The sequence below is a fragment of the Toxotes jaculatrix genome, chromosome 13 (assembly GCF_017976425.1).
Source record: "Toxotes jaculatrix isolate fToxJac2 chromosome 13, fToxJac2.pri, whole genome shotgun sequence".
NCBI lineage: Eukaryota > Metazoa > Chordata > Actinopteri > Toxotidae > Toxotes > Toxotes jaculatrix.
This window is the reverse complement of record NC_054406.1, coordinates 8,482,845-8,498,177: the sequence shown is the minus strand read 5'-3', so window position 1 is coordinate 8,498,177 and position 15,333 is coordinate 8,482,845. Positions and strand designations below refer to the sequence as shown.

Below are 15,333 nucleotides of genomic sequence, written 5' to 3'. Positions count from 1 at the left end.
TAAGGGTAAGATGAGGCTCTGTTAACAATTTTTTTTAAGCTATTATTACCGCTATAACAGCCCATAAGAGAAGAGGTTGGGAAAAGTTTAAACTTTTAATCAAACACACATGACTTTTACTAAACCACTGCTGTGCATGATTTATGTTTCACATGAAAGGAAAGGAAAGCCTTTAACGTGCCTCTAAAAATCTGATCATATGAGCAGGAATAAAAGCAGCAGCTCTGCTTCGTCTGTTGCTGCTACTAAAACGTGTTTCACTAGATACACTGATCATAAACAACATATCGTTATTAAAGACTGGTTTTCATCGGTCGTTTTGCAACAGAAAAAACATTCTGCAACATCTTTTTATGTCTTTTTTCCCCCAGCCAGTTTTATCAGTGTTTGCATATGTGCATTAATGAAATGCTTCCAGCTGATTTCAAACTATTTTCAGATTTTTTTTGAAATTGTTTGTTGTCTTTAAATCTGCAGCTTCACTTCCATGTAATAAGAAATAATTTACACTGATTTGTTAGTTCACGCTGTGATTTCCATTGTTTGCAACGGTGCATATTCAGTCCAGTGTGGTTTGGGATCTGTTCTAAAGAATCGACCGTTTCTAAGTTTGGTCTAACTCTGTCTCTTTCTGCTCTCAGAAACGCAGGGAAAATGTGTGTGTTTGCATGTGTATGTGTGTGATCTAGTTAGCCCATTATAGCCAGGAATGCGCCTGCTCTCGAATCCAGCAAACCTCTCCCTACTCCACTCTGGGTGTGCACAAGTGTGTGCATGAATGCATGTGAGTATACGTGTGCATGATTTTGCTTGTGTGAGGCTGTGTGTGGCTGTGCGTGTGTTTGCGTGTACAGAGAGAAAGGGTTGGAGAAGTTCCCTTAAAGAGAAATACCGCTTAATTTACAAATTCAGCTTTTTTTGTGTCCATCTCGTAGTTAAAATCAGACATATTTCAAATTTAGTGGTAATTCTCTTTCAAAACAATCTCAAATAGACACGGACACAAACACACACACACAAACACATTTTAAAACACAATACTAAAATAGTTAGCCATTATAGCTACTACCAGATCAAACCCATTAAAGCTATTGGTGATTTATTCATGTTTCCAGTCACTGAAACATGAAGAGCAACACATTTGACTAATCATTGCATCCTAAATCATTTTATATCATATAAATCACACTACATTTACATAATAGAGCACATGTACACAGAGCTATTGTTAAACAGGGAGGAACGCATGCATAAACATTAACCCACACACACCAATACACACACGCTACCCTTTCCCAGGAGGGTGTAGCGTGTTGGTGGAGCAGGACAAGAAAGAAGGAACAACAGAGAGATTGATAAACAACAGCATAACTTTACCATCCCCACTAAGATCTTCTGCAGGGTCCAGGAGAGCATGCAGGAAACGGGACAGCAGAGGAGGAGGAGAAGGAGGAGGAGGAGGAGCGAGAGAGAGAGAAAAGCAGGAGGCAGAGCGGAGAAGAGAGAGGAGAGAGAAGAGAGGAGAGGAGAGGTTAGAGCATGAAAAGCCTTGAAACAACATGGGAGATGTTGCAGGATCTGCAAAGCCAAACACTCAGCGAGCAGTTAGTTAAGATCCAAAATATCTCCATGAGTTAACAACTTCCATTAATGTTGTGCAGATACATGGCATTAAAATGAACGAGCACAAGAAAAACAGCAGCAATATGCAAAGCAGTGTTCAAACTAGGGACAATATGGACTACCGTTATTTATTGCTATATCATAACTGCTTCTTAAGCACTTGTAGGAGACTAAGCGTCTTAAGAAGCTGCAGAAACCGAGGAAGGAACCGAATATAACAAAATTTTTATAATTTTTGTTCATTTTTAAGTCTGTACTTTTAATGTTTTAACCACTGACGCCCTCTGTTAAGTGACATGATGTGAAATGAGAGGTAATGTTTAAGAAACTAAATAAACAAAACGTATTTCACAGAAAAATTTGAGATTTTAAAAATAGTGTGTCGACCATGCCTGCGTGTCACGTTCAGAGCCTCCAGGAGAAAAAGTCTGGATCGTTTGTTAACCTCTCAACAACAAACCAGCTGCTGTCCAGATCCACAACTTTTTCTCTGAGCAGTCCCGCGAGCTACTGACGACAGCTGCCAAAGCCACAGACGGAGACACAAGGACATGTTCTGACCCAGTTAGGATGTCAATCTTAGTGCAGGACACGTATATAGATGGACTGAATGGTGGTAGAATAACAATGCCCCGCAACCTTTATGTATTTACACTATTATGAACATTCATTTTTTTACAAAAGAGAAACTCTTTTGTGGTCATATTCCTCAGCTAGAGAACAACAATACTGAGCTGATAGTTGCTCAAAGACACTTTAACAGGGCAGATACTTGGTGGTTGAACCAAAATCTTTTAATGGAAGAAGGACGCTTAACCACTTGGCCACCCTGCCTCAGATAAACCTCTGCGTCTTTGAATTAACTGACATAAAACACTGAAAATAATGATTAAAAGTAACCGAACTGTGGCCTCAACAGAAAGGCATGTGCTGAGCAGAGACTTGAGAGAAACGTTTTACTCTGTGTGTCTGTACAGGCCACTTCCAGTCACATCATTCTGCTGAATCTCATAAAGAGGAAAATGGCAAATGTCAGTCTTTAGCAGCATTTGTCAGCAAGTAGGTTCAAAACTGAAAATTTGCTCTCAAATGGTTACTCAGAAAAACTACAAGTAGTACATCAGAAACTCACATAAACCTCTGGTTTTACAGGTTATACCTCTCATAGTCTCCTCCATTTGTGTCCCAGTCATTTTGGTTATATGCAGCAACACAAGCCAGTTATTGTGGTTTGTTCTTTTGTGTTAGACTGAATTAGTTAAAGCACCCAAGCAGTGAGGACAAAGACAGTTTAGTAGAAGAGAGCATCCTTAAAAATGATTTGATAGTTACAAACCACAAAACCATCAAAATTTCTGATTAAAAAGTCAATCAAGGAAGCCAAGGTAATACTTAAAACCTTTACTTCTTTAAAAATTGATTTGTTGTGTCATTTTATTTTAGATTTCAACAACAAATTGCTTCCCTGAAGTTTTTTTTAACAGGATCAGTGTGTCCTTGATGCGTGATAAATCTTTTTATTAAGCCACATGACAATTCTGTGGATACGCTCCTCCACTAACTGTCCAATGAGAGCCAAGGATACCATTGGGCGGCGAATCTGAACAGAAGACAAAGGGGAGGAGGAAACGCCGCGCCTTGGTTGGCTTAGGAGGTGTCGATGTCACTAGGTCTTCAACCAATGAGGAGGGGGAAAGAGGACCAGAGTGTGAAAGGAAAAAAACACAGAGTGAATGGATGTGAGTTAGTGCAGAGGGGGAGATGTGAGAAAGACGGAGGGGGAGAGGAGGAAGTAAACAAAAGAAAGCAAGAACAGACAGAATGGGATGAGAGAGAGAGAGAGAGGGAGGGAGAGGCAGTCCCGACAGAGGAATAACAATAAGAAATGAGAAGAAAAAAATGACTGAAAGAAAAAACAGATGTTGAAGGAAATGGAAAGACAGAAAGAAAGACAGTAGCTGTAGCCAAAGTAGCTAACAGACCATGTTCATCTCACCCCTAAACCAGTCAATTTGAGAGTTTGTGTGCGCGATTTCTTTTTTAACTTACCTGAGACGGAGATCGCTCTTACTCCACTCCTGACTGCTTCTAACTTTTTCTCATTGTTAGATAGTCTAGAGAAGAGGTAAAAAAGGAGAACAGGGTATATTAGACAAGAACTACACATCAGTAAAAAAAGGTTAACAATCACGTAAAACAAAATAAACATACCCATGCTGGATCAAAACATAGCCATTTTCAGCATTAGATCTCCTATAAAGAATAAACTGTGGAAGCTGTTCTTCACATTCAGAGCTCTATCACTATCTGTAAACTACCCCGTACTGTTTCAATTACCTCTCTGCCTATGTCGTGGTCTCTTTCTGTCTGTGTCATCTGAGCTCTACAACTATCTTTACATCACAAACCACAACGGGCAGAGGGAAAAAAAGAGGTAGAAAGCAATGAGAGAAAGTTAGTGTGACAGAAAGAGAAAAAGAGGAGGAGACTAATGGAGTGTTTAAAAACCCTAAGTGGAAAATATTTGGCTCCTAAACATATCTCCTTATTTGACCACAGACTAACCGAGAAAGGAAGAAAAAAGAGAGAGAGAGAGAGATTTGAGTTGAAATGACCAAAAGTAAGCAAAATGTTTTTGAGTCTGAACAACTGACAGTGAAATGTGAACACGCCATCGTCCAGGCTGAGACGGTCACAGATAAACAAACACACTGAGCTCTGTGTTGAAGTCAAAGTGCTTTCCTTACAAATCTTTTTAAGGCCTGCTGATTTTGAGCTAAAAAAAAATTTGGCTCACTCTGGAGAAAAAAAAACATTGAATGTATTTGGTTTTCCCTGTGTAGATTTTCTGATGCAACACTAAAATGAAGTTTTAGTAAGACTTGAATTATGGTTAAATAGTGTTTGGGTAGTTGTGGTGCATTTTGATTTACTTGTGCATCTACAAAATACAGAAAATCCAATGAATAATGTGCTGAAGTGAGAAATCTTATTCCTAACAGAGTTCCAAGATTGAAAAGACAAGGTAATTTAATATGGTACTGGAATTAACTGGAAGAGTAACAATTGAGCATTATTGCCAGTTTCCCCTATCATTAGTACCAAATTATATATTTCTTTTGAGGAAACATCTTGGAAATTATAGATCTATAAAGAGCATTACCAAATATGGACACAAAACATGTGACATAGAAATTATTAAATTATCCTTGAACTGACCTCGAAAAATCTCGACAACTTAACAAAGCTGAGTAAGGACACCAGTATTGAGGCGCATGCCCACAGAAGTTGATATTTACGGCCTCTGTAGTTCTACCCTGAGCTTCCACATCTCTGAATTCATCATTACCAGCATGAGTCGAGAAGGTGCATTTAGTCCAGAATTTTATTTTATTTTGCATCACCTGCAATTTGCTCCTTTAGCTGTCAAAATACCACTAGAAGCAGAACAGGCACAAGCAAAGTGGTTTGTTCTGCGAAACAGGAACTGGAAAAGGATAATGTTCTAGCAAGATCAGATTCACTGGAAAGTGATTGTCTGACACTGTCCTAAAAGTCCATGCCTGATTAAATGTTGTTCTCAGGGTGATAACTCTAGTCCTAGACAGGACAAAAGACTGTTTATGGATTATTGTAGTCACTGTAACAATACTAAAAATGGGACAGTCACTTACTTTGGGATGGAAGGCAGTGCTCTCTCTCCCTCTAGAGGACAAAAACACACATCATCCGGATCAGAATGATTATTATAAATATATAAGAGTACATGCAGGATTTTATAATGTTTTACACAGCATCAGAACTGTAATTCAACAAATCATACAGTATTTATTAAATAGGAGTGCTGCACAACTAATTACGGAAACAACAGTAGTATGACAGTTTACAATCTTAATTATGTCCAGATTACAAGGGGATTTCAGCATCAGTCAGCATGAAGCATGTTTTACGCAGTCCTGCTGAAGAAGGTGCTGTAGTGTCTCTATAAGGTGCACAGTGTTCGCAAGTAGCTAAGTCATCTTTATCTGTAATATTTTTATGTTTTTGAATGATTCTGAGGAACTGAGGAGCTGGACAAAACGGAGGACACTTTATCGTCATACCTTTCTGAACTCTGACAATGAAGGAATGAGTTTCCATGGAGACAAGCCGACAGTAACCATCAATCAAGTCAGCCAAGTTTTCCGCCATGGTCAGTGATGCTGTTGTAACTGTGAGAGGCTGCACATGCACACACAGTGGCAGGCTTGTTACAAAGAGCCATTATCTCAAAAGACACACACATAACAGCCCAGAGGGGGTTTCCAGCTGCTCTTCTCTCTTACATCATGGTGGGTGTGTCTAAGTGAATCCAATTCTAAAAACGCCAATAAAACAGAAACACTCTGCTTATACAGCAGTGGGTGTTACGAAACCCTTCCTCTGTGAGTAGAATCATTATATGTAAATCTATACATGGAAAACCATTTGCTAATTTCTGTGTACATCCCAGTAACGCACACAGAGGGCTAGGTAATAGAGCTTTTTGCCATGCAAATGGAGAACAAGTGGCTTAAATGTCAATGATCCCCACTTACAGTGGCTGCAACACATCTAATGTAATGTTATCATTTCAAAAATATGTTCAGAATATGTTTATAATAAATCCATATACTGTAATATAGACTGACAGACAGGCTGGCAGTACCTCAGGAGCCCCGGCTACATTGAGCTGTAGCATGCCTTTCCTGTCCTTCTCCTCCATAGCTGAGTACTGGATGGACTGAACTTGGTTGAAGTTAGCTAGATGGGTAGGCTGAGGACAAAAACAGAATCACAGAAAGAAAATTAAATCATGGTAAACCTAACCCTGTTAATTCACAGTCAAACGATCAAGCAATATTTATCTCAGGAGTCAAGCCTGTACTTTCACTTAAAGTTCATGCCACCTTTTCTGACATGGAAAATATGTGGTTTGAAAAATATTAGGATGCAATAGAAGCCAATGTGTTCCTGAAGGAAACTCACAGTGGATCCCTTGTCAGTGAGGTAGCTGATCCCTTCCTCTGGCCCAATAGCTAGCTCCACCTGGATCACCCAGCTGGACTGTTGAGGGTAAGAGAGAGCAGTTGAGGATAAGGAGGTGAAAGGAGGTGGAGATAAATATAAGAAAATGTGATTCATTTACTCATTAGTTGCTTATAAGACACTCTCTGTGGGACAGCATCACAGCCTCACATACATGCAAGACCTGATGCGACCAAAAGGGGTCAACCTAACACAACTAACCAGAGCTTTCAGAGTACAACAGGACACACTAAAGTGGCGAGAATGGAAGAGACTTACCCCGAGGGCACATTTGAAGCACTCCTTGTCGTAGCGGTGGACTGGCGCAAGTATCTCCAAGAACTTCAGGATGCACTGCTCGTCGTTGAGACTTGCGACTTGCTTAAACGTCTGCTGGATCAACTTGCGAAGAGTTTTAGCCTGAAGAGAAGAAAGACAGACAGGCAAGGAAGGAAATTAAGACCAAAGTCATTTCATTTAAGTGCTATCCAGATGATACAGCAGCAGATTTTGCAAGTGGGAGAGGGAAGAGCATGATGTGATTTGTGTGTGTGTTTTTCTGTGTGGGTGCAGAGTGACAGAGACGCTAAGAGAGGAAGACATTGATTGACTAGTAGTTCCACTCTGGTCCCAATCAAATTGACCTCAGCACCTCATTCTAGGGGCACTCTCAGTTCAGATCAATATCTTAACGGCCACACATTGATACTGTTACTTAACACTCAATTAAACATCAAAGAGTCTGTCCATTCATCTAAACAGTAACTTAGATGTCACTACGCAAAACACGAAGTGTGCTTCGAGATTTTCAAAGTGAGAGTTGTGTTTTTCTTTTTTTTTAAGGTATGTCACCACAGAGGAGACAGATGGGGAAAAAAAAATCCAACTAGGAATATTATTCTGCCATTTACAATGCTCTCTATACATCACCACTTTAGACATAAAGCACACAAAACACACACAGATGCACATACAAGCATAATATGCTGTACATAATCCTCAATATCTGATGTATATCTAAAAACACAGTGACTTTTATGAGGATTTAACAAGTGACCTGTTTGGCCCTTCCCCTCATATGATCTCTGGCCTTTACATATATCTATGCACAATTAAGGGCATTAAAAAGTGTATAGGTGAAAGTATGATCCACGTGTACACTCTCAGTACATAATGTGAAAACACACATGCACACACAAGCGCATACACTGTATGGACAAACCCTATAAATAGCTCTCCATGTATAGATTAAGATAAAGATTAGAGGAGATTTAGTGCAGCACAGAACGGGCTTAATAAAAAGTGGAGATTTACAGTAGACTGCTACATCACATTAAGGTCACCCTGCACAAAATAAATGAGCAGTTTTACAACTATGATTACTACAAAAGAATCCAGTTGTATTGATTTATTAACTACAAAAAAAAAGTGAGTGACTGATTTCAGCTGGGTCTAATGAGGACTAAAAATCATATTATAATATGTTCAGTATGTATAACCCCCTTGTGTGTATATCTGGGGCCAGAATCATTCATATAACAATGGCTACATCTTAATCTTTTTCTAATATCTATTGTGTTCAGCCACTATTTATCGCTATTGTTGTTTTTTCATTTGTAAATACAGTGAAAGCCTTAATATCTATACTTTATTTCAGCCTCACAGAGCCCTGTTGTCAGCTGTCTACTCATTAAGTCTAAAGGAATCAAAAAAACTCACAAATCCACACACACACACGCACACACACGCACACACACAGATCTGCAATCTTCCCATGTGCGCACGTCCGTGAGTGTTTGTGTGTCATTTCAACAGATGTCGTAACACACATGTGATTACAGAACATAATGTGTGTGAGCTCATGTGTGTTCTTCGTGCTCTTGATAGGATCATTGTTTTAATTCCTAGAATTCCACCGCACACACACACATAACTACACAGGGATATTGTCAGTCCCCAGTGTCCACCCTTCCTGAGAGGAAGTACGGCAAGTGACTATCACCTCGCTATGGCAACATGTTGACCTCTCGGCTGATCAGTCACAGCACTTACATAGAAAGTTTTTTTAATTTTGGTAAAATCCGTCAGTCTGTTTATAGCTGAAGAATGGTGGTCTTTATGGTTCCTTAGCTGTGACTCCTACTAGTAATGGCTGGCAGTAATTTGGACTTTTGGCCCTAGTTTTGTCTCAACCAGTTGCCTTTAAAACTTCACTGGAGAATGGTCCAATACATCGTTGTGTCATTGTTCTATGTTGGTATAAAATTTCCAAATTATTACATTTACTCACAGAAGGCAGATCATTCTTCAGACACTCTTCTGCAGAGCAATCTCATTGCAGAATCATGAAACAGCAACAGTATTGTATTAATCTTTGTTTTAATAAAGTGTTAGAGTAATTCAGTCTGTTACTGCTCCGACAAGAGAAACAGCAGAAGCTGGAGCTGGCTGATCAAGCTCGGATCTCCAGAGCCACCAAAGGTCAGTTTTACTAAACCTGGTGCTCAGCCTGTCAATATGAATGAACAGACTCTGCTCTTTATAACAGCTAACATCAGTCACTGTTTACTACCACAACCATCTGCTCTGGGGTTTGTGTGTGTGCCTGTGCCTGTGAGAAGTTGAGTCCATTGAGGGAGAATAATCCCATTAAATGACTACCATTCTCTTTCACCAGAGTGAACGACAGAAACGTAAAAGACAGCTGTGCTCTCTCTCTCTCTCTCTCTCTCTCTCTCTCTCTCTCTCTCTCTCTCACACACACACACACACACACACACACACACACACACACACACACACACACACACACACACACACACACACACACACACACACACTAACTCCAACGCCAGTCCGTGTATGTGTGCCACAGAAAGAGCAGCAGATGTGTCAGAAAGTTGTCATCTGCTTAATATCACAACTGATTTTAACTGATGAACGAAGCAGAGGGTTTTTGCATGAAAAATGCAGATTATTGAAATAAAAAATGAAATTTTCATTTGATCAACTCATCAGTTAATCAATCAATCATTCTCAAACCTGCTCTACAATTCATGATATTAAAGTAAAGCAACTAATGCTGCTACTCATTTTCTTTTTGTACTTACACTCATTTAGATGTGTTGTTTATGTACTAAAATACATCTATATGTAATGAAACAAAAAATAAAATTACAGCTTCAGTCTGTCAGATCTTCCAATTTTTGGATGTTTGACTGGACATGCATGTGTGTTAAGTTTGTCATTGTGTTCATCCTCATGGTTTATGAAACAGACTTTAGAGGGAGTGTATGTGGTCATGTCTGCCAAAGGAAAATGGAAGAAAGGATGAGAGGAGAGAAGAGAGGAGAGGAGGTAAAGTAGGCAGAAGGGCAACTGATGAGGGGGGAGTTAACAGGGCTGAGCAGACGGGGGAGTGCTGAAGAAGACACACAATGTCGCCTCCCCCTCCCTCCTCATTGTTGGAAAGAGAAAGTGGGTTTAAATATGACCTGAGGGTCGCACACACAGTCTCTCTCCCGCTACAGAGCATCTGTCTGCCCGCCTGCTGACATCAAGACCTTTTCGGGTCACTGGGTGTTTCTGTCTCTCACACACACACACACACACACATACACACGCCCCAAGATCCTCCCCTTAAACGCGTGCCGTAAATTTATCACTGACACAGACACTGTTCATTATGCAAGCACACCCAGCTATCACATACAACCAAAATCTGTCAGAGCTCCTGTTCTAACACAAACTGACTCACTTAATGTAACGTATTAATTTCCTGATCAATGCAAAGAAAACTCTTTCGAAATACTTTATAATACACTTAAACTGAAGAAACACCAGCGTTCAAATCTGTCCAAGCTGTATGTGTGCAATGTGTGTTAAAGTTTACTATCACATCTTAAATACGCTTTGATGAGACATTATTACCATGATACATGGATGAAGAGTTTTTTGAGTCTTCTTGAACATAGGTTAGGAACATTAATTCGCTTACGAGGTGCTGGAAGACGGCTTTTGTTACCTTTGGATACTGTTCCTTCCTGTTTTCATTCCTCATGCTAAGCTAAGCCAAATGGCAGCTGGCTGTTGCTTCATATTTAATGGATAGACATGAGAGAGATATCATTCTTCTTTTCAAACTCTCACCGAGAAATCAAATGTGGGTTTTTCTCAAAATGTGACAGAGTTCCTTTAAGGGTGAAGCTTGCAGAACTGGGATGCTGACAACTACATTAATCACACTTATCTATATATAGTACATCAGTAGGATTTCTAGTAAAGTTTGTGTTATTTTCCTGTTTGTTCTCTTACTCATATCCATTCATCCAAAGTGGGCAAGATTTCATATCAGTCTTGGGGAGTCTTGGACTTCTTCCCACTTTGTCAGCCAGACCAGATTGAGTCTGACAACACATCAAGGAACACATTCAGAAACAGGCCCAGAGGAGCCTTCACTTATACCAGGCAGCTGCCTATAAAACCACACGCTTTGGTTTCATGTGGTAACTGAACGACTCCAGCGGGGGCAGATGGAGCACCATGACAGCAGCTGCTGAGTATGGAGGGAGCACAACTTACTCACTCTACCAGGACACCAAAGCGTTGATCATAAACAATCTTTTTGAACTATTTCTTCCATAAATAAGGTTCAAAACTCATCATTCTCACCTTGACTGAATCCAGCAGGTCTTTTGGGAAAAAACGCCTCAAACCAACATCTTTCCTGTGAAGAGAGGCAGAGAGAGATGAAGAGGCATGTTTATTATACTGTAGTTTCACTGAGGAATGTTAATTGGCAAGAACTGATGTCTTTATCTGATCTCAGCAGATTGTTTTTTTCCTCTGCTGAAAATTTACTAACTACAGCTACAGACAGATACAGTGAGGCAGACAGGCAACTGAAGACAAGCAACAGAAAACAGAAAGCTATGACTAAGTGCTGACTACAGAGCACTACTCATCTTTTCCTAAGAGACGGGGCTGAGGAAAAACAGAAATACAGAGATAGAGAGAGGCAGGGAAGAGTACAAAGAGGGAGACCGCAGAGACAAAGAAAGATGAAGAGGGCTAAAACAGGAAGCTAGCTAATGACTCAAACTCCTCTGGAGAAAAGAAAAGCGCAGGGGGAGGAGGAGAGAAGCAGCAAAGAGAGAGTGAGGAAAAGGCTGAGGGCTTACATCATCCTTTCTCCGCCCTGCTGCTCCACCATAGGTCAAATATCAATCTCATACTATCATTATCATCACAGAAAACGAGCACTGACAAAAGCTGATTTATTAAATGCTTTGCATTAGCTCATAAACCACAAGAACTACTGCCAGCTAAAACCAGCTGGTCACCAACAGGGATCTATGAATATTTTCTGGCTGCATAAGAGGAAACAAATAGTCAGTAGTTTGTATTCCTAAAACAAACAACAGTCCGGCAAAGTAACGACAAACTACCACTAGAATAATGGTAGGCAATGTACAATATTACTACAAACTATATGTGTGACGGCCAACTGTCAACTTGGTGTATCAAAACCTCAACAGCACTTTAACTCTCCTTCTCTCGGTGGTTTAAAATATGCATGACACAACATCTTTTTACAATCAACCATGGATCAGAGACGCAGCGAGGGAGAGACATAAAACAATTAGAGGAAAAACAGAGAGAGAAGAACAGACAAAAATAGAGGATGAGAGCACAGAGAAGAGAGACAGATAGACAGACAAGGACTGAGAGGATGGAAAAGAGAGACAAAGAGATCTCGATAGAAAGACAGGGTGCATTCTTCTCAGTTAATTGGAGAGCTCGTTAGGCTGAAGGACAGAAAGAACTTCACTGGACGAGGACATCTCATTAGAATCAGAACACATTAGAGCAGAGTCTCGTTAGGGCCGGAGTTTGTTAATGTTCTTCATCGACATCCATTTAACAGGGAACTGTTAGTGGATGAACACATGAGCAGGGCTCGACACTTGCTTTTTTCAACTTGCGAGCACATGCTCCTCAGTTACAAGCAAAATGATTTCATTTATTTAAATACAAAAAGTACACTGACTCTTTAATTATTTCTGCTCCACACTGTTTAATCATTTAATGATTATGTAATTATTCATCTTTTAGCTTTAAACTGTATAAACAGTATAAATGGTATGAACAGTATGAACACCTCTGTAATAAAGTAGTTCCTCTTAGTTCTAAACATCAAAAAAAAAAAGCCTGCTCTGTCCGTTAGACAGAAAAAGTGTTTTTTTGTGGTGACAAGTGGATCACATGATTTTTTTCAAGAGAGCAGTGACTCTGTCATCGTCATTGTTGTTTTTTTCAGTCTGAGCTGAAGGGCATTTCTGTAGGGCTATAAAAATGTTCCCAGGTAGGCGAAAGATGTGGCAGAGAAAGTGAGGAGCCACATTTTGCTCATGAAGGCAGTACTTACTCCAGTAGTTCATAGTTGGATTTCTTATCCAGGGCATTTCCTCTCATCTCTTTGAAGAACCTCCTGGAATTGAAACCAGTGGGACACAGGGAGAGAACAAGTTCAGCTCCATTCATTGCATGGGATATTAAAGGTTTGCTTTTTTTTTGTTTAGCAAAATGTCTCAGGTTTTAAAATTTGCTGTTTGCAAACTGCACAGACGACATGCAACGATGAAATTATAACTGAAATAGAAAGCGCTGTTACTTGGAATAATGATTAATAAAAACTGACAAATGTTGGCAAGAATAATCAGTGTAGCAGAAGGGTAAACACAGATTGTTTAACACGACAAGAACTCCATTGGTGCAGACAACCAATCAAACTGTCCCCTTAATTGCAAGTGGAGGCAAAAATTGCTTAAATATACCAACTTAGCGATGGTTTCAGAGTCACAAACAAATGTCTGAAGGGATCAATCTTTTTACCTTTTGATATAAAACAGAAAAGAGGCACCAGCACATAAAGAAACGGACAACGTGCATTGTAAACAAAAGTACTGTGAGCAGGTCTGACCTGATTTCTAGACAGCCCAGTTTGAGAGCTACATCTTGTTCCACCTGATCCCCGATCTCTGTCATGTAGTCATTTTTCACCTGAAGGACAAAAAGACACACCATAAAAAATGTTTAGTAAACCTTTATTTCTCCAAGAAACAAATGGCAAGCCCATCTATCTCTCACACAAATACACACACAGTCCTACTGACCTAGATTACCCAAAGGCAAACACACACACAGTCCTCTAGCAATGCCATATGTCTCAGTGCTGGCTGCAGGCAGAAAATGAAATATGTTTGTGTCACTTGAATGTTTGTGTGTCTGTGCGGGCACCTGGTGGTAGAAGTAGTTGAGTGTAGGTTTGTCTTCTGTAAACTGCTGCACAAAGCCCTTTGGAAGATACCGGATCCTTAATTCATACCTACAGAGAAAAAGAAGAAGGGGAGAGTGAATGTGTTGTGCAGAGCTGCTCCGACACCATTTTTCCAACTAAAAACAGCAAAAATCAAGTACTTGCTGAGACTTGCGGCTCCTGTATTGCCTACAAAAACTCTTGCAACAAGTCTTTTATGTGTTAAAAACACCAGAGTAAATCATTATAAGAAAGTCTAAGTTGGCAAATGTGTTTTGGATATGTTTGGTGGATAGCCTGAGCTACCAGTTTCACACTAAATGCTAAACACATAGAATGTGCCATTAAATAATTCTGTAAATGAGTTAAAACATAATCCAGGGTGGTTGTGTGCCAGCGAGGGCAGAGAAGACAAGACAAGACAAGAAAAGAGACAAAAGGAAAATATAAATACAGTTTTGATGGTGGGTAGAAGATGAAGAAGAAAGAGGACCAGAGGCGGAGTGGAGAGAGACAGACATAAGGAGAAGAAAAAAAAACAGCATGCAAAAATGCAAATAAGAAGACAAGATCAGTAGACTAGAGACAAACAGAGACAGGGAGAGTTGTTGACTTGGTTGGACAAAGCAGGCATCTGGCTCTCTCTCTCTCTTTTTATTTCAGCAGTACAAAAGGTCTCCACCTCACAATAGCATTAGTGCTAAGACCGCCACAGTAAAGGTAATATACACCAGTGCATTAACATCCAAACTGCCAAACCAACACAACCACACAGCACCACACGCAAGGCCTCCCATCACCACACGACAGACGGGTCACGCTATTTTACATGATGCTGTTCAAAATAAATCACTTCTGCTAGTTTGGTATACAACAGGGCAGCCTGCTGAAGCTAGCTGTCTGGGAAAACAGTGGATTTGACTGAATTTATAAGGCCAAATAAATCACGTCTAACCAAAGCAGGAAACTGTTTAGAAAGTATAACCTCAAGGTGCTTGTTAAGGACACACAAGCACTTGCCTCAAGACCTATGGTGAACTTAAAAACAAATATTTTCTAAAATCTCAGGTAAAGTTCATCTACCACTCTGGTTATTCACCTTCTGAGGTTACATTAAATAACTTTAACCAATAAATAAAAGGCCAATGGTAAGTGATGCACCTGAACACAAGACCAGTAAATCTGAGCTTCTGTAACCAGTCATTCAACACATTTTTGGTCTTTGTTGTCGTTGTTGCTGCAACTTTGTTGTTGTCGTTGTTCTGCATTTATGCTTCAGCAAAACTTCAATATGTAACATTAGTGTCGCATAATGACGACTGATTGTTTGATAGATGCACACACAC

General features: G+C 39.9%; 1 protein-coding gene across 9 annotated transcripts in view; it reads right to left on the bottom strand.

The window, feature by feature from the left end:
- The window catches only part of ptk2aa (protein tyrosine kinase 2aa), a 56,456-nt gene that overhangs the window by 18,931 nt on the left and 22,192 nt on the right, over window positions 1-15,333 (bottom strand). For 3 of the 9 annotated variants that reach the window (XM_041052543.1, XM_041052537.1, XM_041052538.1), the window contains 12 exons: window positions 13,969-14,056; window positions 13,652-13,731; window positions 13,097-13,159; window positions 11,341-11,395; window positions 6,949-7,089; window positions 6,631-6,708; window positions 6,311-6,418; window positions 5,727-5,844; window positions 5,298-5,328; window positions 3,673-3,737; window positions 3,209-3,295; window positions 1,378-1,395 (listed from right to left, as the gene is read on the bottom strand). In XM_041052543.1, the coding sequence (XP_040908477.1) occupies window positions 1,378-1,395; window positions 3,209-3,295; window positions 3,673-3,737; window positions 5,298-5,328; window positions 5,727-5,844; window positions 6,311-6,418; window positions 6,631-6,708; window positions 6,949-7,089; window positions 11,341-11,395; window positions 13,097-13,159; window positions 13,652-13,731; window positions 13,969-14,056 (932 nt within the window). Of the gene's footprint in view, window positions 1-1,377; window positions 1,396-3,208; window positions 3,296-3,672; window positions 3,738-3,834; window positions 3,940-5,297; window positions 5,329-5,726; window positions 5,845-6,310; window positions 6,419-6,630; window positions 6,709-6,948; window positions 7,090-11,340; window positions 11,396-13,096; window positions 13,160-13,651; window positions 13,732-13,968; window positions 14,057-15,333 lie in introns of those variants that run through there. The other 6 variants (XM_041052544.1, XM_041052540.1, XM_041052542.1 and 3 more) reach the window with 3 other exon arrangements.